Below are 22,811 nucleotides of genomic sequence, written 5' to 3'. Positions count from 1 at the left end.
TGTGACTAGGATTTCCATTGGTGAAACCAGAAATCCCTATCTTGTTCCTTAAGGGAAACACTTTTAGTTTATTTTTTGCCTGTTGAGTATGATGTTAGGCTTGTTAGCTGTGGGTTTGTCATATATGGCCTTTATTATGTTGAGGTGTGTTCCCTCTATTCCCACTTTGCTTACAGTTTTTATCACATATAGATGTTAGATTTTACCAAATGCTTTTTCTGCATCTATTGATGTGATCATGTGATTTTTATCTGTCATTTTGTTTATGTGCTGTATCGTGTTTATTGATTTGCAGATTTGTACCAACCTCCTACCATTGGAATAAAGTGCACTTGATCATGGTGTATGACCTTTTTATTGTTTTGGTGGACCAGTTTGCTAATATTTTTTTGAGGATTTTACCATCTATGGTCACTAGGGATATTGGTTTATAATTTTCTTTCTTTCTTTATCTGGTTTTGGAATTAGGATAATGTTGGCCTCATAAAATGAGCTTGGGTGTCTCCCCTCCTCTTGAACTTTTTGGAATAGTTTGAGAAGGATATGTGTTAGTTCTTCTTTGAATGTTTGCTAAAATTCACTTGTGAAGCCAGGTCTTTGGTTTGATGGTAGTTTTTAAATTTTTATTATTTAGTTTTAATTCTTACCTAAGGATATTTTTCCATTGATTTTAGAGACAGTGAAAGAGTGAGGGAAAGACAGAGAGAAACATCAATGTGAGAGAAATACATCAGTTGGTTATCTCCTGCATGAGCCCTGACCAGGGCCCAGGCTGGGGAGGAGCCTGCAACCGACGTATGTGCCCTTGACTAGAATTGAATCACGGACCCTTCAGTCCACAGGCCAATGCTCTCTCCACTGAGTCAAACCGGCTAGGGCACTTTTAAAAAAACTTTTTTTTATTGCTGCTTCAATTTCAGTCTCTTCAGATTTTGATTGTTCTTGATTCAGTTTTGGAAGATTGTATGTTTCTGGGAATTTATTCATTTAGTCAAGATAAAAAAAAAACACAAAAAAATAATTGTCCATTTTGTTAGCATATTGTTGTTCATAATATTTTCTTACAATCCTTTCTGTGGATTCTGTTGTTAGTTCTCCTCTTTCATTTCTGATTTTATTTGTTTGGGTCGTCTCTTTTTCTTATAAGTCTGGTTGAATGTTTTTCCATCTTTTTTATCTTTTCAAAAAACAAGCTGTTGGTTTCATTGATCTTTTGTGTTGTTTTTTAATTTAGACTTTATTTCATTTTTTTTCTGTTCTGATCTCTATTATTTAAATTCTACTCACTTTAGGCTTTGTTTGTTGTTCTTTTTCTAATAGTTTGAGATTTTTTTTATTTCTTGAAATAGGCCTGAAATGCTGCGAGACCGGTTTGGCTCAGTGGATAGAGCGTCGGCCTGCGGACTGAAGGGTCCCAGGTTCGATTCCGGTCAGGGGCATGTGCCTGGGTTGCGGGCACATTCCCAGTGGGAGATGTGCAGGAGGCAGCTGATCGATGTTTCTCTCTCATCGATGTTTCTAGCTCTCTATCTCTCTCCCTTCCTCTCTGTAAAAAATCAATAAAATATATTTAAAAAAAAAAAAAAGAAATAGGCCTGAAATGCTATGATTTTGTCTCTTAGGACTGTTTTTACTACATCCAATGGACTTGGGGTTATTAAGTTCTCATTTTCATTTCTTTCAAGACATCTTTTTATTTTTTCCTTGATCTCATGTTTAACCCATTCATTATTAGTAATAAGATACTTAGCTTCCATGTCTTTGCATGTTTTTCAGTGTTTTTATTTTCTTGTAATTGATTTCCAGTTTCATAACATTATGGTCAGAGAAGATGCTTAATATGATTTTAATCTTCTTAAATGTATTGAGATTTGTCTTGTGTCCTAATACGTCAGTGGTTCTCGACCTTCCTAACGCTGCGACCCTTTAATACAGTTCCTCATGTTGTGGTGACCCCCAATTTCATTGTTACAAATTGAACATAATTAAAGCATAGTGATTTATCACTAAAACAATATGTAATTATATATGTGTTTTCCGATGGTCTTAGGCAACCCCTGTGAAAGAGTCGTTTGACCCCCAAAGGGGTCGAGACCCACAGGTTGAGAACTGCTGTAATACGTGGTCTATTTCAGAAAGTGTTCCATGTGCACTTGAAAAAAATGTATATTCTGCTGCTTTGGGGTGAAATTTTCTGAAGATATAAATGAAATCTATCTGATCTAATGTGTCATTTAAGGCTGCAGTTTCCTTGTTGATTTTCTGTCTGGAAGATCTATACATTGATGTCAGTGTGGTGTTAAAATCCCCTACTGTGACTGCGTTGCTGTCAACCTCTCCTTATGTTCATCAAGATTTATGTTATATATTTAGGTGCTCCTAGGTTAGGTGCATAAATGTTTACAAGGGTTATTATCCTCTTTTTGGATTGATTCCTTCATCATTTCATAGTATCCTTATTTGTCTCTTGTTATAGGCTTTGTTTTAAAGTCTATTTTATCTGATATAATTATTGCTACCCCAGCATTTTTTTTTTTTTCATTTCTATTGATATGAAATATCTTTTTCCTTCCCCTTACTTTTAGTCTGTGTGTATCTTTTGTTCTGAGGTGGCTCTCTTATAGACAGCATATGTATGGTTATTGTTTTCTTATCAACTCAGCTACCCCATGTCTTTTTATAGGAGCATTTAAGCCATTTACATTTCAAGTGATTATTGATAGGTATGTATTTATTACCATTTTATTCTTTATGACTATGTTCCTGTGTTTTTAAAATTTTCTCTTCTTCTTAAAGCGAGCCTTTAACATTTGTATTAGTGGTTTGGTGGTAATGGACTTCTTTAGCTTTTTCTTGTCTGGGAAGCTCTTTACTTTTCCTTCAATTTTAAATGATACCTATCCTTGGTAAAGTAGCCTTGGTGTAGATCCTTGCTTTCATCACTTTGAATATTTCATGCCAATCACTTCTGGCCTGAAATGTTTCTGTTGAGAAATCAGCTGAAGTCTTATGGGAGCTCCCTTAAAGACAGTAGGTAAACTGTCTTTCTCTTGCTGCCTTTAAGATTCTCTGTCTTTAATCTTTGCCATTTCAATCATAATGTGTATTGCTGTGGGGGCCTCTGGGTTCATCTTGTTTGGGACTCTCTGTCTGTGCTTTCTGGACTTTGTGTCTTTTTTCTTCTCCAGGTTAAGGAAGTTTTCAGTCATTATTTCTTCAAATAGGTTCTCGATCCCTTGCTCTCTCACTTCTCTTTCTAGTATAATTATGATGCAGATGTTGTTATGCTTCATGTTGCTCCAAAGGTCCCTTCAACTCATTTTTTAAAATTATTTTCTTTTTGCTGCTCTAATTGAGTGTTTTCTGCTTGTCTTCTAAATTGCTGATTTGATATTCTGCTTCATCCAACCTACTGTTTATTCCTTCTAGTATAGTCTTCATTTCAGATATTGTATTCTTAATTTCTAGCAGGATCTTTTTATGGTACCTGCTGTTGAAGTTCTCACTAAGTTTTTGAAGTTCCAAGTTACTTGAGAATCCTTATAACCATTTTGTTTTGAGGTCTACATCTGGTAAATTGCTTATCTTGATTTCATTTAGTTCTTTTACTGGAGATTTCTTTTGTTCTTTCATTTGGGGCATGTGTTTTGGTCTCCCCATTTTGGCCGCCTTTGTGTTGTTTGTATGTATTAGGTAGATCTGCCATGTCTACCAGTCTTTGTAGTGTGGTCTTATGTACTATGTGTCCTGAGGGAACCAGTGACACAGTCTATTTGAACACCTGAACTGGGTGCTCTAGGAATGTCCACTGGATGGGTTATATGAGCCCTCCTATTGTAATTGAGCCTTGATTGCCATTGGCCCATTCATACGTGGGATTGAACCTCAGGCTGACTGGCTGTGGGGATTGACCCTGGCCACAGTGTATGAGCTGCTGTACAGATGCTGACCACATGAAGCAAAATTAGCCTCAGCAGTGTCTGGTGTCTGCTGAGATCTCCCTTGGGATATGTTGCTTGTGACGCTAATTGGATCCTGTTCTGATGTTGTCTGAAGCTGGCCACTGGGTGTGTTGATTCTGGGGCCTCTTGGAAGGGCCTCTGGTGCAGGTGTCAGACACTGCCAATGACTGGCCCTGAATAACCTCTTTAGAGCTACATAGTGATCCATAGTTTGTGGCTGCCTTTGCTGGACCTAGGTATGCATGGGAAGGACCAAGTTGTGCACCAACTCTAGCTTCCACCAGCAGTGAGCTCAGTGGCCGGTCAGCTAAAGGCCTAAGTACCCCAAGACCCACCTCTGTCTGCCTCTACCTGCTATCTGTTAAGCTCAGTTACTGAAAGAGCCTCTGGTGGTACTCAAGTTGTATCAGGTAGGTTCTCAGTGAATCACCAGGTAGGGGCTAGTGGTATTCACCGGATTGATTTTGGTTAAAACTCAGTACCAGTGCTGAGTCTGAGGCCACTCAGCAAAAGTCCCTGGTACCTGTCGGGCATCTGCAAATCTTTGTGGTTGGGTGGTGTCTCAGGGAGTCATACGACTGAAGCCAACAGACTTTATCAGGCCCAAGCAGGCCAAGATTTGGCCATGTGAAGGCAGATCTCTGCACTGGTCAGGCATGTGAAGGAAAAATGACCCTTGTTCTAGAACCACACAACTCTGTTCCAGATTCTGCGGGAACCCCAGCTCTGTAGGGTATGGCTGCTGGGTGCTGGTAGGGTGGGGTGAGTGGATCTCCTGTGAGTAGGAGGCACTGGTCATGCTTTGGGGAAAGTGGTGGAATAATCCCCACCCAGGAGCACACAACTCAGTATTTTCTGGATTCTGCCCAGACCTTCTGGGAAACCCACTTGGCGGTGCAGGGCTAGGCCACCAGGAGTTGAGAACATGGGGCTTAGGATCTCATGTGAAGGGGAGGTGCCAGTCAGGTTCATGGGAAAGTGGGGGGAATGGCTCCCACCCTCAAAGCCACACAACTCAGCCCCTCATACCTTCTGAGGGGCCCAGACCTTTACACTCTGGCCAAGACACCTGACTCCTCAGCAGGTCATGACCTCCACATGTTGGGGCAACAGGAAGTCCAGAGGATGGGGCTACTGCATTCCCCCAGGCTGGTGCCTTAAAGAAGAGAATGCTCCACCCAAGAAAGATGGGGTCTGTGGTGTGGAAGAGGAATTCAGCACAGGGATTTTGGTGGCTGTTTCTTCAGCTTTCTCCCCAGAGCCACAAACACCAATCTCTCCTCACAGCACTTTAGTCGGCTCTGCCCTACCTTTGCCAGAGCCCAGGTTGAATAGCTGCATATGAGATTTCGTGCGCTGACCATTTAAGAGGGCACCTGTGTATCTAGTAGACTCCTGACTCTCCCTAGTAGACAGAATCCCTGCTGATTTTCACAACTCTGTGTTGTTATGTGGGTGCCTCTCCCAAACTGTGGTGCTCTAGGCTGGGGAGCCTGGGGTGGGGTTGAAACCCTCACACTCCTCAGGGGTGCCCTTTGCAGCTGAGGTACCCCTCTAGAATCTCAGCTGCTGCCTGTGTGAGTGGGGCCAGTCCTTTTCTCATCTCCACCCTTCCTACCAGTCTCTTTTTATGGCTTCTTCTGTAAATTCTTGCTTATAAGACTTCTGTTCAGCTAGACTTCAGTTGGTTATTCAGGTTGATCATTGTATATTTTAGTTCTAATTCCAGTTTGGTTTTGGGAGGAGGTGAGTGTACCTTCCACCTACTTTGCTGCCATCTTCCCCACCTGATTGTTACCCTGTACCTTCCTGTTCCTGAGACCTGCCATACCTCGCCAATGTTTTTCGTTTGCCTCCGCTCTTTCTCTATCTAAAAACATGTTTAAGTTTTTCCTTGACTTTAAAACAAAGGTCCTCTTTGGTCCTTTAAGTTACCATCCAAACTCTATTTTAGTGCAAAAGGAATGTTTATAGCCTCTCCCTTCAGTCATTCCCTAAGATCTCTGTTGACCTAATTAATGTTTCTTTTGTCTCTATATTCCACTAACAAGACCCTTGTAAAATTCAACCATAGCTTTCTCAAATCTAATGTCTTTTGTTCAGTCTTCACTTTGATGTTTCCGTAATTAAAAAAAAATTTCTCCTTTCTGAAATTCTTCTTTCTCTTAGCTTTGGCAAGTCGAGTTCTTGGTTGCCCACCTTCTTCTTTTCTAGTTATTTTGGTTTCTCTTTCTTGTCTTGTCCTCTTAGATAAATGTTCCTCATAGCATTTTTAACTTTTTTTTTTTTTTGGCATTTATCAAATGCCACTCCATGTTTTAGTTATTTCTATAGTATAGGTTTAAGAGGGAAACATCTAGTCCCTCCACTTCTTCTTTTTTATTTAAATGAAATCTTTATTGTTCAGATTACATTTGTTCCTCTTTTTCCCCCCCCCATAACTCCCCTCCTCCCAGTTCCCACCCCACCCTCCGCCCTCACTCCCCACCCACTGTCCTCATCCATAGGTGCACGATTTTTGTCCAGTCTCTTCCCAAATCTCCCATTCCCCTTTCCCCCGCAAGAATAGTCTGTCCATTCCCTTTCTATGTCCCTGATTCATTATAATCACCAGTTCATTCTGTACATCAGATTATTTATTCACTTGATTCTTAGATTCACTTGTTGATAGATGCATGTTTGTTGTTCACAGTTTGTATCTTTACCTTTTTCTTCTTCTTCTTCTTAAAGGATACCTTTCAGCATTTCGTATAATACTGGTTTAGTGGTGATGAACTCCTTTAGCTTTTCCTTATCTGTGAAGCTCTTTATCTGACCTTCAATTCTGAATGATAGCTTTGCTGGATGAAGTACTCTTGGTTGTAGGTTCTTGGTATTCAGCACTTTGAATATTTCTTGCCATTCCCTTCTGGCCTGCAAAGTTTCTGTTGAGAAATCAGCTGACAGTCGTATGGGTATTCCCTTGTAGGTAATTGAGTCTCTTTCTCTTGCTGCTTTTAAGATTCTCTCTTTGTCTTTTGCTCTTGGCATTTTAATGATGATGTGTCTTGGTGTGGTCCTCTTTGGATTCCTTTTGTTTGGGGTTCTCTGCGCTTCTTGGACCTGTAAGTCCATTTCTTTCACCAGGTGGGGGAAGTTTTCTGCCATTATTTCTTCAAATAGGTTTTCAATATCTTGCTGTCTCTCATCTTCTGGCACCCCAATAATTCTGATATTAGTGCGCTTGTAGCTGTCCCAGAGGCTCCTTACACTATCTTCGTATTTTTGGGTTCTTTTTTCATTTTGCTTTCCTGGTTGGGTGTTTCTCGCTTCTTCGCATTTCAAATCTTTGGCTTGATTCTTGCACTCCTCTGGTCTGCTATTGGGTATAATATTCTTTATTTCAGTCCGTGTATGCTTAATTTCTAGTTTCTTTATCGTAGCTTTGAGGGTCTCATTAGTTTTTGTGAGGCTCTCCTCAAGTTTCTTGCAAGCCCTCAAAATTGCGTTTTTTTTAGCTCTATATCCTCCATTTCTGTCATGTTTTTTTGTCTCCGCATTTTTTATGTTTTCTTGGTGCACCCCCTTGTGGTCTTTGTGCACAGTCTTGTTCTAGTTAAGCCTTAATTGTTGTAGTTAATACTAGAGGGATTTGACCACCAGGCCGACTGGCTGTGAGAATCAGCTGTGTGGAAAACTTCTGTCCTCTGGGGAGGTGCTAATCTAGCCTTTGCCTGAGGCGATCCGGCAAATGGCTCTGCGCAGGGCTTGGGTGGGGCGGGCTCAACAGGGCGGGCGGAGGGAGCAGTTATGGCTGCTCTCAGTCCCGTTCCCAGAGGCTCTGCTTCTCAGAACCCCGGCAGCCGCTGCAAACCTCGGAGATAAAGCTGCCCTCAGATTCCAACTGATGCCGGACAATCCTGCTTCTCCCTCCTGAGTCTGAGTCCCTAGAGACTCGCCTGGATCTGGAGCCCAGAGTCTGAGACTCCCTCCCGACTGAAAACGACAACCGCGCCCTCAGCCACCAGCCCGCTTTGCACGCGCACCTCGGTACCTTTATATTTTCCACACTGCGCCTCCTCTGAGCCTGGGTTTGCTGTTCTCTTTCCTTCTAGTTGAAGAGTCTCTCCTCAGCCAGCTTTCCTGTGGTTCTGGGTGATGTCCGTTCCGTCTTTTAGTTGTATTTTTGAAGTGGTTGTTTGCGGCAGCAGTCTCTGGTGTTTACCTATGCCGCCATCTTGGTTCCCTACCTAGTCCCTCCACTTCTTATTCTTCTTCTCTGCTTTAGTTTTGTCCAGAGCTCATATCACTATTTGACATAATATAGAGTTTACATATTTATTATCTCTTTCTCCTCCCCATGAGGGCAAGGGATTTGGGACTTTCTGTTCACTAATGTATCTCTAACTACCAGAGCTATAACTAGTGTTCAAACAATAGTTTTTGAATTAATACAAAGATTTATGTATAGCACTGTTCAATGCATTATTATTTATAAGGTAAAACATCTGGAACTAAACAAAATATCTAGTAATAAGAGATTAAATGATTATACATCTATAGAATGGAATATTATCCATTTATTAAAAATCATTTAAAACATTTAATGAAAAATGCTAACATATTAAGTGGAAAAGAGGCAAGATGGAAAAGAATATATTAAGAGACTCCAATTTTATTTAAAATATGTCATCAGTAGCTATGTCTGAGTAGAGAGATTAAAAGTGATTTGTTTTTCTGTTATTTTTGCATTCTTGAACTTTTTGACAAATCTTTTAAATTAGAAAATTATAAAGCTTTGAAGAAAAAAATTCTTCAGTTGCTTTATTCTCTTCTCTAGTATGAATTTATCACTTCAGTTAGAGATACGATTTGCACTTATCTTTTGCTGCCTAGTATTATGTATCTGTATTTTCTCTGCTAGGCCCTATGCTCTCTGAAGTCAGAAATCATGTCTTACTTATAATTTTCAGAGCCTTCACTACTTGTCTTTATAGCTAACTAGAGGCCCGGTGCACAAAAATTTGTGCACGGGGGGGGGGGGGGGGGGGGGCCAGCCCGGTCTGTGCCCTCTCGCAGTCTGGGACCCCTCGGGAGATAACGACCTGCTGGCTTAGGCCTGCTCCCGGGTGGCAGAGGGCAGGCCCAATCCCTAAGTGCAGCCCCTGGTCAGGCTCAGAGCAGGGCCGATTGGGGAGTTGGGGCGCCGCCCCGTCATGCACAGAGCAGGGCGGATTGGGAGGTTGCAATGCCACCCTCAGTCACGCTCAGGGTAGGGCCGATTAGGGGGTTGGGGCACCGCCCCGTCACACTCAAGGCAGGGTCGATGGGGAGGTTGCGGCGCCACCCCCTGTCATGCACAGAGCAGGGCCCATCAGGGGTGTTGGGGCTCCGTACCCTGTCACGCACAGAGCAGGGCCGATCAGGGGGTTGAGGAGCTCCCTGCTGTCACTCAGAGTAGGGCCGATAGGGGAGTTGGGGCACCGCCCCCTGTCACACACAGAGCAGGGTGGATAAGGGGGTTGGGGCGCTGCACCCTGTCACACTCAGGGCAGGGCCAATGGGGAGGTTATGGCTCTGCCCTGTCACACATAGAGCAAGGCCTGTGGAGGGGGGTTGGGGCGCCACCCTCTATCACCCACAGAGCAGGGCCGATCAGGGGGTTGGGGCGCCGCCACTGTCACACTTGGGGCAGGGCCGATGGAGAGGTTATGGCTCTACCCTGTCACACATAGAGCAGGGCCCGTGGGGGGGGGGGGGGGGGGTTGGGGCGCCGCACCCTGTCACACATAGAGCAGGGCCGATCAGGGGGTTGGTGCACTGCACCCTGTCAAACACAGAGCCGCAGGGCAATCAGGGGATTGGGGAGCTCCCCCCTATCAGACACAGAGCAGGGCATATAGGGAGGTTGTGGCCTCGCCCCCTGTAACACACAGAGCCGCAGGGCGATCAGGGGGTTTGGGCGCTGCCCCCTGTCACGCTGATCCCGGTGCCGGGAGCCTTGCTGCTCCGCTGATCCCAGTGCTGGGAGGCATATTACCCTTTTACTATATAGAATAGAGGCCTGGTGCATGGGTGTAAGCCGGCTGGTTTTCCCTGAAGGGTGTCCTGGATCAGGGTGGGGGTCCCCACTGGGGTGCCTGGCCAGTCTGGGTGAGGGGCTGAGGGCTGTTTTCCGGAAGCGAGTGACTGAAGCTCCCAACTGCTCCTTGTTTTCTTTTTTTGTTTTTATTCTGGGTCAGCTTTAGCTCTGAAAACATCGATACAATGTTGCTAAAGCCCAGCTGAATTAAAGCCAGTTTCTGGGGTTTTGTTTATCTTCTTATTTGCAACATAGTACATAGTTGCTTAGAGTTGTAGCTCAGAGGCCGGCAAGTGAGGCAGGGAATGTTGGAGTCCGCAGCAAGCAAGCCTCATGTTCGCTTCCAGCTGCCTGGCTGCTGGCCGCCATCTTGGCTGACAGTTAATTTGCATATACTCACTGATTAGCCAATGAAAAGGGTAGCGGTCGTATGCTAATTACCATGTTTCTCTTTTATTAGTGTAGATAACTAATTAAAAGACAAAATATTGAAAATGTTTGTGTTTTTTAAATATATTTTTTATTTCAGAGAGAAAGGGGGAAGAGAGATAGAAACATCAATGAGAGAATAATTGATTGGCTGCTTCCTCCATGTACCCCACTAGGGATCGAGCTCACAACCCAGGCATGTGCCTTTGACTGGAATTGAACCCGGCACCCTTCAGTCTGCAGGCTGTTGCTCTATCCACTGAGCAAAACCAGCTAACAATAGCTGGTTTTGAAACCTGTATTTTATCTGGCAATGCTTTGAGGTTAGATATTAGGTTTATCTCATTTAAAATGAATCCCCAGAATATAAAACAGTACTGTTGACTAGATAAATCTCTCAATAATATTTAATGAATAATTGGTGCTCTGCCTATAGGGAGAACTTGTATCAGCAAAGAATACTTATTATTTACAATAATACTGCTACTAATAAGAATATGTATTAAGTATCAGAAAAGAATACTTATTAATATTTCTTAAGAATAAGATTACTAAGTATTGGTAAAAAATATGATCAACAGATAAGACTTTAACATGAATCAGCCTTTCAAACCACAAATGTTTTACTAAACATCAGTAAATAGATAAAATCTGTTTCTCCCTAGACATCTGCACAGCTTTCTCTCACTTTCAGATTTCTATTCAAATGTCATTTTTTTCAATGCCTTACCTGTTCTCTGTATCTAAAACTGCAACTCTCATCCTTCTGCAATACTGTTACCTTTCCCAACTTTAGTTTTCTTTCTTAGCACTTAAATATACTATATAATTTACTTATCACATTGTTCAGCTCTTTCGCTATAAGTAAACTTCATAAGGGCAGGCATTTTCCTTCCTGTTTCACTCACTGCAAAAATCCCAGCTCCTACACATACTAGATTCAATAAATATTTGAACAAGTGACTGAATAAACATCACTAGTTCTTATTACCATTTGTAATTGCCAGTAGTTTTTTGTTTGTTTTACTTTTTTGTTAATCCTCACCAGAGGATATTCTTCATTGATTTTAGAGAGTGGAAAGGAGCAGAGACACAGAAAGACAGAAAATCGCTGTGAGATACATTAATTGGTTGCCTTCCGCACGTGCCCCAACCAGGCCCGGGGATTGAGCCTGCAACCAAGGTACATGCCCTTGACTGAAATTGAACCTGGGACCCTTCAGTTTGTGGGCAAACATTTTGTCCACAGAGTCAAACAGGCTAGGGCAGTAGTTTGATGATATTCACTTTACATGACACAAGATGGATTCCATCTAAAAAATATGATTCTGCCTGCATCTACTCAGTTCACCAAGTTCTGTCAATTCTATCACCTTGATATTCTTTATAATCCTTTCTTTACCTTCCAGTTGCCACTTCAACATTTGTCTTTACAAAATGATTCACAGCTAAATTCCTTGGATTAGTGCAGAAATTGGCTAATTGGTCTTCTTGTCCACTGTCTTCCCCTTCTAACCTACCTTCTCAATTGTTATGAAAATTATATTTCTAAAGTGAGAATCTGATCATATCACTATCTTGCCCCAAAACTTTGTCTCCCACCCTAGCCAGTGTGGCTCAGTTGTTTGGGTGTTCTTCAGTGCACTGGGGAGCTGCTGGTTTAATTCCCAGTTGGGGAACATACCTGGGTTGTGGTCTTGATCCCCAGTAGTGTCATGCAGGAGGCAGCAGATCGATGTTGTGCTCTCACATTGATGTTTCTCTCTCTCTCTCTCCTCTCTCTCCCTTCCTCTCTAAAAAAAAAAAAAAAAAAAAATCAAAACATACACACACACACACACCTTTTTCTCCCTATCACCCAAAGGTAAAAGTTAAAGTATCTTACTTGGGCAAGTGAAACCTTTTATGATGTGGCCTAGCCTTAACTCCTATCACTCTTCCACATTTCTTTCAGCCCCATATGATTTCAGTCTGCTGAAATATTACTTATTTTGTAAGATTAGTTGGCCTATCCTCAGTGCTGACAGAGATCTTTGACCTTATTTTAATAGCTACCAGCACTAAGTGGTGTTTTACTGATTTAAATGTACATTTCTATTTTAACACTTCTAAACTTGGAATTTAACTTGAAATAATGGTATCTTCAATGCTGTGACCAGAAGGCAGTTGTGATGTAGCCTTGAGAGCTTATGCATGTGCAAACTTCGTGGCCATTCCTGCTGGTTCAACTAGACAATTGCAAACCCTAGATGTTTCAGTCAACCATTGAAAGAAAGGATATAAATCCCAGCTGTGGTCTAAAAATCTCTCATTGATACCTTTAGTTTGATCAAGAAAGCAGCAGCATCAAAACACAGAATGGAAGCCAGTGGTTTGGAAGAAACTGCTGAAGACAATAGTGAAGTATTCTTTTAAAACATTTTGCATCACTAATGCTCCTGGCTGGAATTTAATACAGTAAGGATAAATTGTAATTGATAAGAAAGCATTATGTCACAGTTTAATTAGCATTCTTCTTTCTTTCAGTGGTACAAAAATAATGGCATTTCTTAGAACCTATGGTATCTCAGCACTGATGAAATATGATATGTTGTCCTAGCCAGTTTGGCTCAGTGGATAGAGCGTCGGCCTGTGGAATGAAGGGTTCCCGGTTCGATTCCGGTCAAGGGCACATGCCCGGGTTGTGGGCTCGATCCCTAGTTGGGGGCATGTAGGAGGCAGCCGGTCAATGATTCTCTCTCATCACTGATGTTTCTATCTCTCTCTCCCTCTCCCTTCCTCTCATAAATCAGTAAAATATATTTAGAAAAAAGAAAAGAAACATGGTATGTTACCTTGCATTTTGAAAACAAACGTCTGAGACACGTCTTTATTACATCATGTTAGGGGTCTGCTGACTTGTCACAATATTCTCATTATCTGTTTATCTGCCTTCTGTCTTTCCATAGATTATAAACTCTCTTTGGCCTACCACAGTGCCTATTATATAGGAGGTGTGCAATTAATATTAATTTAAAAATTACTGTAATTTTTATGCTCTTTTGTTAGAGAAACTGTTCCACTGTGATTCTAATTCTCATTTTGGATATCTCCATTTTCAGGACTGATCTTGAATTATCTCAGACTTCAATTATTACTTTGAAATACTGCTCTTTGGAAAGGTCTAATTTCTTTTTAATAGTACTCCCCACTAGCATATTCCCCACCCTGAGAATCGATATCTATATTATCTATATTATCAAAGGCCTGTGGCCCTAATACCATAACGACCAAAGACCGGCATGGGTGGGCGGGGCTGCGAGGGCGATGGCATGAGCGAATGGGTGGGGCTGTGCGATTTTGCGCGCTGGGCTTCTAGTTATATATTAGGATGACCAAAATAAATTTTCTTATACTTGTATTATCTGAATACCTTCTGTTGCAGTTTCACATCTAATTTTTTATGCCTATTACTTTTAAAAAATATTCTCAACCTCTCGATATCATTGACTATTGTAATCTTAAAGAAGAATGCAGAGAGCTAAGGAAATGGTAAGACAGCCACAAGAATATTTGTTAGGCTACATATGAGGAACACTAGCTTTCTCTGATTTTTTTGTTGAGATGGCATATTTAGATACCATTAGCCAAGTTATTGCACATAATTACTTAAAAACTGTGTTACCTGCTTAATTGGTTTAAAATAATTTAAAAGGGTTTCTGCTTAGCTTCTACAAATGAATCTAGTTCATCCGCTTTTAATTTGGTTAGAATAGCTCCATTTCAACAATTTAGTCACCATTCTTTCAGGTTTCATAGAATTTATTCATTTCCTTTAAAACTGGAGCATTTGGACAGCACTCCTTTAAAAATAGCAGCAAAGAGCAAGTTTTTTCCCACTTACCTTTTTTGACCAATGCCCTCCCGAAAAATCTTCCCTAATCCCCTAGACTGCAACAGCACAGGATTTAGCACACACTACTCCAACTAGTTCTCCCTAGCATTGCAAGAGCTCACTGTTTCTTCAGTTGAGTTTAATGAAATACTCGGCTTACATTTAGAGGCCATGTTTTACAAAAAGAAGCCAGCACATAACCAGAATCTTTCTAGAAGCACAGATATTGAGTGAAGAAGAGATTCATGTATCCCTTCCTGTGCTTTAAGGCATAAGCTCACCAAGGGGTACAGTGGGAATATCCAGCACTAGTTTTCTTTTTCTTTTTTGTCAAACGTAGTTGAATTCAAGTAATTTACTTAAGTACTAGTATGTGATGCAAATTCACTGTTAGCTATGTTGGTGTCACATTTATAGTTTTTTCCCCTTTAGTTTGCAGATTTCAGGAGTTTAAGAAATGTAATAACTCTAAGGGTAATATTAAGTGCTAGACAAATACATTATTTTTATACTTTAAGTATATAGTTCTTAATCACCTGAAGAGCTTTTTTAAAAATGAGATGGCCAGGGCCCAACCAATTCTACTGAATTAGGTTTCTTTGGGTATGGAGATTTAGTACATTTATTATTTTTTTTTAAAGTTCTATAGGTAATGCTGATGAGTACCTCCTGGCCCAGAACCAAGGCTTTAAGCCACCGTTGACCAAGTTTGTCAACCAGAATCAACTTGGCCTATTTCACAATTTTGCCTAGGGATAACTCAATGCTTCCTGGTTCCTGATTGCCTCTTGATTTGCTACCTATGTATGTCCTGACTTCTTTCCTGTTCTGTCTCAGGGCCTTGCCTTCCAGCACCTCTGGGCTTCTGAACTGGAAAGCTGGCCTTTGATCTCAGGTGCCATCATAAGCATAGGTTCTGGTTATATGCACCAGGTTGGCTCATTGGACTTGGCTCTCCTGAGCTTTGTATCTAACTCTGGCTCCACCATACACTTCCAGTTATGAGGGAAGAGCCATGATGGCTCCAAAATTATTTCAAATAATTGAAATAGGTAAGGTCATTAGTAATGCATGCTCATCTACTTCAGTAGTCTAGTTTGATGCCTTTCAAACACTGCTTTGTAAAAAGCACCCCAACCAAAAATTCTTATATGGAAAAAGTCCTTAGCCTGGAATAAAGGCCCTCTACTCTCTAGATATGACCTACATTTCTGGATCTTATGCTATTCCTTGTGTAGCTGGTGCTCCAGCCTAGCTGAACTTCACTGTTCCCCAGAAAGCCATTGGCAATGGTGTGCTAACTTCCTTTCTTCACTACATTTTCAATGTCTCGGACTTTTTCACCAGCAGCTTCCTCTTCCTCTACCCATTGGTAGGATTTGGATATACCCACCATATCCAAATCCTACCAGTCCTTTAAAGCAGTATTTCCCAAACCTGAGTAATATAAAAGAATTTACTATGACTCTACAGAATACATTTTTGAACAGGCAGGGTGGGGACCATAGACCAGTTTGAAAAGGACGAATGTGGAAAACTGAAAACCAATTCCATTAAAATCTTTCAGTTGCAAAGTATCACTTTGAAAGAATAATTCTGTCTTTAGAACTAGGAAAAACAATTTGCATGTTGTTTAAACAAAAAGAAAAATTTTTAAAGCATTCAAGAACGCTTGTCCTGGCTGGTTTGGCTCAGTGGTTAAAGCATCGGCCTGTGGACTGAAGGGACTGGTTTGGATTCCTGGTCAAGGGCACCTACATACGTTGCAGGTTCTCCAGCCGGGTTGGGGCACATGTTGGAGGCAACCAATTGATGTGTCTCTCCTACATCAATGTTTCTCTCTCTTCCCCCACCCAACTCCCAACCCCCATTCTGTCCAAAAATCAATGGAAAAATATCCTCTGGTGATTATTAAAAAAACAACTCTCATTCTTAGCTCCAGGTCTAGGATCCTAGTTTTAGAAACACTTCTTTAAGGCACAGCTTAAATGTATTGACTCTGGAAAATGTTTTTTCATCACTGCAGGGTAATACATTTTTCTCAGAATTTTCTGAGTTTACTATCTAATCACTTTCTGCCTTGTAGTAGCTAATAATATGTATGTAATATTGTTCTAGAAAAACCTTAAGCTCTTCGAAGGCAGGTAGCATATTTTAATCATTTTTAACTCCACCAGTCCTCAGGAAATACTGTAAAACCTGTATTTCATCTTATTTTGTAGTCCATAAAAAAAAAAATCTCAAAAAAAATCTCACTCTTCTATGGTACATACAACATATTACTGAAATAGCCCTATTACAGCAAAAAGATCAGAGATTGACTTAATTAGAAAAAATCCAAGCTGTGAAACTCAAGATTTAAACAAAGTGTCACAAAGCATTTCTCTTCTGTGTTAATGTCAATAGGAACAATTCTTAAAAAATGATCAGTAGGTAAACAATAAATTTTAGGGTAAAGAGTAAAAAAATCAAAATACAAGGCTAGTACATTATCAGGGTTATATCTCTAATTCAACTTGTATTTCAGGCAGTCTTCAGTATTTTAACTAGTGAATCCGAGGAAGCTGTTTCCCCGGATCCTCAGGAGGTTTCATTATTTCCGGCATCGCGGCAGGTGCTGGTCTAACCTAGAACTTGTCCCCTCATCAGGACGGGACAATTCTGAGATAATATCTAGTGAGAGAGACAGGCAGGGTGCGAGGGAGCCCATTCCCTGCGTCACTCGAGCAAGCCGGCCAGTTTTTTTCACTTAAAAATAAGAGTAACGGATTATGGTTTGCCAAGGTCCCTTTTAGGTCTGAATCTAGCAGTGTACGCAGTAAACATGGTTTGGGAGAGGTATTTCTTTGGCTAGTACCGGTTTTTCTCCCTGAGACTAACAAGGGCAACAAACTGTGAATAAGCCTTCCGCCACGACCTTTAAGTGCTGAGTTAGAAACAAGTGGCTTGTTCCCTTTTAGTTGGGTCCTCCGACGAGAGGGTTCCTGGCCTGTCCCGGGTCCATTCCAAGGCCCAGGGAGACAGCTCCGTCCTCACGGCCCAGCGGGAGCGGCGGGCCGCTTGGAGATCAGTCCCTGGTCATAAACAACCTCTCACTTCCCTTCCCCCGCCCTGGGTCCGCCCACGCCGGGGCCGGCCCTCTGAGGACCGAGGCAACTCCTCCGCTGACCGCGGGCGTGCCTCCTACCCTAAACGGGAGTTTGATCCGTAACTTATCTCTTCCTCGCTCGCCCCGCGGGGAAGGGGCTTGTTACGGAGACGGCGGAAGCAGCGCCGCGGCCAGCGTCCACTCTCCTCCTCCCGACCCCTATCACCTCCAACAGCCAAGGAGAGTGCCGCGCACCGCCGCGCAGACTCACAGCCGCAGCCGACCTGCGCGCGCGCCGACGCTGCTCCCGCCCCCACCCAGCGATCCTTCCGCGGTCCGTCTCCGCCCCTTCCCGGAGCCGGCCTCCGCGTCCGCCGCCCCGCCGACTCACCCCTCGCGCTCGCTCCCGCGCGCACCCGACGCCCCGCCTTCACGCGTGCTCAATAACAGTTCCCGAAGCCGGCCTACAAGCTTCGCCTGTCCCTGAGCTGTTTGAATATGCTAATGAGGGGCTAAGCACTAGCCAATAGAATAGCGGAGCGGTGCGTCACGTGGCGCGAAGACGTGTCAGGGGGCGGTGGCTCTGCAGCCCCAGCCCGAGTTAAAACCGGAGTGTGAGAGAGAAAAGCGCTTCAGTAGCGAGAGGGGCTGAGAAAGTGGTGACACCGCCGGGGTGCGGAGGGAGTCCCTGAAACTTCTCCCAACAGCCCCAGGGCCAATCTCCTTTCAGCCCACTCCCCTCTTCGCCAGCTCCCAGGTCCCCACTCCCTGCATCGGGGGTGGGGTGGGGAGCCAGGCTCGTCTCCCGCTGGGACACACACAGGGGCCGGGAACGGGGACGGGACCCCCGAGGCGGGGGGACGGACCGACAGACAGACGGCCGGCTCCCGCCCCAGCGGGCAGGCAGGCAGGAGGAGGCGGAGACGGGGGTACGACGGGGAGGACTGGGTCTGGGAGTTTCCTCTCAACTACCGGGAGAGAAACTCCCCGCAGCCGGAGGAAAGACCCAGACGGTGTTTTCCTCCCGGGGGCCGCGCTCCCCCGCCCCGCGTAGCGGCGGTCGCCGCCGCCGCCACCGGCGCCTCCACCTCTACCATCTCCTCTTTCTCTACCACCGCGGGCCCCGGTGTCCCCGGCCAGCACTATGCCCATCTTACTGTTCCTGATAGACACGTCTGCCTCTATGAACCAGCGCAGCCATCTGGGCACCACCTACCTGGACACGGCCAAAGGCGCGGTAGAGACCTTCATGAAGGTACCGACTGACCGAGCCCGGGCATCGACCCCGGCCCGGCGGCCCGCGGGCGGCAGGGGTGGCGGGGAGCGCGGCCGGGGGCGGCGAGGCGGAGGTGTCGGGGACCTGACTGCGGGAGCTGCCGGGCTCGGGGGCCCCCTCCCCCACCGCGCGGGCGGGCGTGCGCTGCGAGCCGGGCTCGGCCCGGGCCGGGGCTCCGGCCCCGGGCGGTGTGTCGGAGCCGATCTGTGTGTGTGGGGGGCGGCGTGGAGGGGTGGCCGCGGCGTGTGCGGTACTGTAGGGGGGCGGCGGGGCCGGGGGGCGCCCCTTCTCCGCCTCGTAACCTCGCTCTGTGCTTCCCTCTCACTCGCCCTGTTCTTCCTCCCGCCCCCCACCCGCTCTCCTGCAGCTCCGTGCCCGGGATCCTGCCAGCCGCGGAGACAGGTATATGCTGGTCACTTTCGAAGAGCCGCCCTATGCTATCAAGGTAACAGCGCCTGCCCTCCCCCTTCCCCTTCCTGTTCCCTCCTCGCTCGCCGCCCCCCCCATTCACCCTTCATGTTGCTCCCCTCCCCCACCCGCTGTGCTCCAGGCGCGGAGGTCTTTTTCCCTGCGGGCTCCCACCCCTTCCCCCGCTCTGGAGCGCCGTGGCGCGGTGCGGAGTCGCGGGGCCACCGCCGTCCCCTCCCCAGCCCGGCCCGGCGGCGGCGGCGGCGCTGCGATCAACATGGCCGACATTTCCCCTCCGCGGCGTGAGCGGCAGCAATGAACTGTGGGGGATATTTATTCAACTTAGCCCGAGTGACAGCCGGCCCGGCCGCCGGGAGCCCGGGTTTGCATTAAAGGGGAATCGGCCCGCGGCTCGGCCGCCCTCCCCACGCTCGCCGCTGGCGAGCCAGCCTGGCGGGGGGCTGCGGGGCTTGATCTTAGGAGCCTTCCCGAGAGGCCGCGGGTCGTGGGGCAGCGGGAGGTGAACTTCAGAAGTCCTGCCCGCGCCTGCTTCCCGCTAGCACGTTACAACCCCACGTTTTGGGTGTTAAGTTAGGGAGTACATTTCCCAGGGAAGTTGTGAAGTAGTTCGGCTGCCCAAAGCTGTGGTGCGGGCAGGTTGATTCTTGGCCACCTTCGGAGGAGAGTTTCTTCAGCGGTGATAAGAAATACACGTTAGTCAAACCATAGTGTAAAGCAAAGCAGCTGTTTGATCAATTACAGATTGTAATGGTGTTTTGTGTATACATGGCTTTAAATAGTGAAAAAAACCGTTCTTACATATTTCTTTTTAGGCCGGATGGAAAGAAAACCATGCAACGTTTATGAATGAACTGAAAAACCTTCAGGCTGAAGGACTTACGACTCTTGGCCAATCCCTAAGGACAGCTTTTGATTTATTAAATTTAAATAGATTAGTAACTGGCATAGACAACTATGGGCAGGTAGGTTGAATATTAAGGTGGAAAACAGTTAATTTTTCTTTTTGTGGAAAAACAGTCCAGTCCAAAAACTATATAACATGAAATACAGTACAAAAGATTTTGGATTAAAATACAACAAGCACATAATACAAAAATGAAACTCTGACCATACTATATATGTTTTATACGTAGTCCTCTTTTTCATCTTAAAATATATTTGTTACCTTGCACTCACATAAATAGATAAATATCCTGCCTCATCACACTCAGTACAGACACTAGTTGATTAGTGGTCTTCATTTCTATGCTAGAAAAAATGTTACAGGAAATTATTCTGTTTGTTATATCAGGGTTTAATTTAACTATATTGTATAACTACTATGAAAGGTAAGATTTTCATTGGAGTGCAATAACTGGCTGAATACATTTAAGATTTCTCAGCTTTTGAAGTTTATACCATAAGCAATTATTCAGGAAGAATTCTTAATTCATTTCTGAATTAAATGGCAGGTCCAGAGGTGGTTTTTTAAAATTTATTTTAATTTTTTTTATTCTAAAACCTTGGGAGAGAGGCTGTTTGAAAATATGAAAGAACCTTTCCTTACTCCCTTACCCCACTCCCTACACTCTTCCATCTACTGCACTTGCTTGTATCTGTTTGAAGGTGAGAAAGAGCTTTAAATCACATGATGGTTCACTATGGAATAATGTAAAGCAACCTATTACAACTTTTTGAGATTTCAGGCTTGGAAAATAAAAATGTTTTATGTTACACATAAAAGAATATTAAATTCAAGGAGTTTAATTTTTATGCTGTAGTGCAAAGCACTATTACCACAATGATATATTTAGGTATACATTTTGTTCTTAAGTTTCATGAGCCTCAGTTTTTATGAATTTCACAAATTTCAGGGGCAAATAACCTTACTACAATTTGTGGTTGTTTTATATAGAAAGAAACAGAATTGTTCCCTTGGTTTAGAAATGTTTGCATTTTACTTCTTAGGAGTAACTTAGCCAGATAGCATTTAGTATGCCTTGGAATTCAGAGTCACTTTGTTTCTGTTTTTATCTAAATGGATTCCCATTGTTTAATTAAGTAAATGTGTATTTTCCTACCACATTAATGTTTTTGTTTCCCCTTCTCTGTGTTGCTTTATTTTGCAACTCAGTATTTTAGGCAGATTTACCAGGACTTTTTTAGTTTGTTTTTGTAAAATAATGGATTTCCTTTTCTTTCATATTTCTTTGTTATTTGTAGTACTTAAACAGTCTTTCATTGCTTAAGGTTTTGGTCTAAATTTCTTGTAGATCAAAAAAAAAAATTTGAAACTTGCCATTGGTTATCCTTTTTTGGTTGTCAGGTTTTCAGTATGTAGCAGAACTATTGATTTCCTGTTTTTCTGCATTACATTTCATAAGTGGGAAAGACAATTAGACACATTTACTTTCTACAAGCTAATTAAAAATATTGCTTAGGGTTCTTCCTTGGAAAAACTGATTATAATGGAGAGACTGAGGACATTTGTAATTTAAACCTGTATTTCTTTTTTCCCAGTTGCCATCTTCCACTGGAGATCACTTAAGTTCTTGTCCATAAAGATTACAGAAAGTTTGAGGTTGAAGGTGGTCCAGCTGTGCTGTTACCAGTTTGACCAAGAGAAAAGCCTGGAGATTAGGATGTTTTTGCATGTTAGGATTTATTAATTCAACAAGGGGAGGGAATAATATTTCTCAGTTATTTTGATGAATAAGCAAGGAGAGATATTAACACTTAAGTCCTGAGCTGGCACATAAAATGATACTAGCATTAAACTAACTTAGGAAGCCACAATTTCAAAATGAAAATGAAAATGATCGAGTAAAGTGTTCAGTGAGAAGAAAACATCTTTCCAGATGATATTTTTCATCATAAGACTTTTTTTTTGCTAATTTAGATAGTATACATTTACAATTATAAATTGTAAATTATGAATAATTTTGGATGTCTCAAATAACACAAAATATAGTTCATGCATTTTCTTTGTAAAAGTACTTTGTATCTGCCTATTTTCTGTGGAATACCCCTTACCCTGTTTTTACATAAATAACTTTCATCATCCTCTATGCTAGCATCTGTGGAGCCCACACTACTAAATATTTGTATATAATCACAATAATTGAAGGAAATGAGGAAAGGCCAGCTAGATGCTTGATTTTATAGAGCATCTGAAAACCTTTTAAGTTTATAAGTTTTCTTAAATATCTAAATTTGATTCTTCAGCATAAATGTGGGCGTGTATGTGTGTATGTATGTATGGCATAGATACTGCAAACTTGCTCTCCCCACATGTACATATGTGATTTTTCTATAGCCAAAAGTATTTTTAATATCTATATTGCATCTGTTAATTTAGTTAGCATACCTATAAGTAAAACATCTTTGAGATATTAGTTAGGATACTAACGAATTTGCAGGGCCTCTATAGAGTAGCTGAGAATAAAGAATGATTCTTAGTGAATGTTTTCTTCAAGCATTTCGGATATCCCACTAAAAATACTCCTTGCATTTAGAAGTCCTTATACATATTTAATTTTGATAAACAGTACCATGTCTACAGTCATGGAACAATGTGTAGCTTCTAGTCAAATCTTTTCCTTAAGTATAGCAGCTCCTTATTAAATTGCTTATCATTGCAGCTAAATTCAATATATATATTTTTCACATGTTCACCAGAGTTTCAAAAATAATGCTGATCTTTTGAGAGCCAC

General features: G+C 43.0%; 1 protein-coding gene and 1 long non-coding RNA gene across 7 annotated transcripts in view; one reads left to right on the top strand and one right to left on the bottom strand.

The window, feature by feature from the left end:
- The window catches only part of LOC139006645 (uncharacterized), a 60,194-nt gene extending 41,437 nt beyond the window's left edge, over positions 1-18,757 (bottom strand). Inside the window, exon 1 of one of the 3 annotated variants that reach the window (XR_011470787.1) lies at positions 18,631-18,757. This is a non-coding gene — a long non-coding RNA (uncharacterized lncRNA). Of the gene's footprint in view, positions 1-12,136; positions 12,344-17,805; positions 17,849-18,630 lie in introns of those variants that run through there. The other 2 variants (XR_011470784.1, XR_011470785.1) reach the window with 2 other exon arrangements.
- Positions 18,067-22,811, top strand: part of INTS6 (integrator complex subunit 6) — a 119,792-nt gene continuing 115,047 nt past the window's right edge. For all 4 annotated transcript variants that reach the window (XM_070409107.1, XM_070409106.1, XM_070409105.1 and 1 more), the window contains exons 1-3: positions 18,067-18,669; positions 19,058-19,135; positions 19,932-20,081. In XM_070409107.1, coding sequence (XP_070265208.1) covers positions 18,559-18,669; positions 19,058-19,135; positions 19,932-20,081 — 339 coding nt within the window. In that variant the 5' untranslated portion in view covers positions 18,067-18,558. The remainder of the gene's footprint in view (positions 18,670-19,057; positions 19,136-19,931; positions 20,082-22,811) is intronic.

The sequence above is a fragment of the Myotis yumanensis genome, unplaced genomic scaffold (assembly GCF_028538775.1).
Source record: "Myotis yumanensis isolate MYYU_CA2020_CCGP unplaced genomic scaffold, mMyoYum1.0.hap1 SCAF_3, whole genome shotgun sequence".
In the NCBI taxonomy this organism is placed as follows: Eukaryota; Metazoa; Chordata; class Mammalia; order Chiroptera; family Vespertilionidae; genus Myotis; species Myotis yumanensis.
Note: the sequence above shows the minus strand (reverse complement) of the source record. Positions and strands in the feature narration are given on the sequence as shown.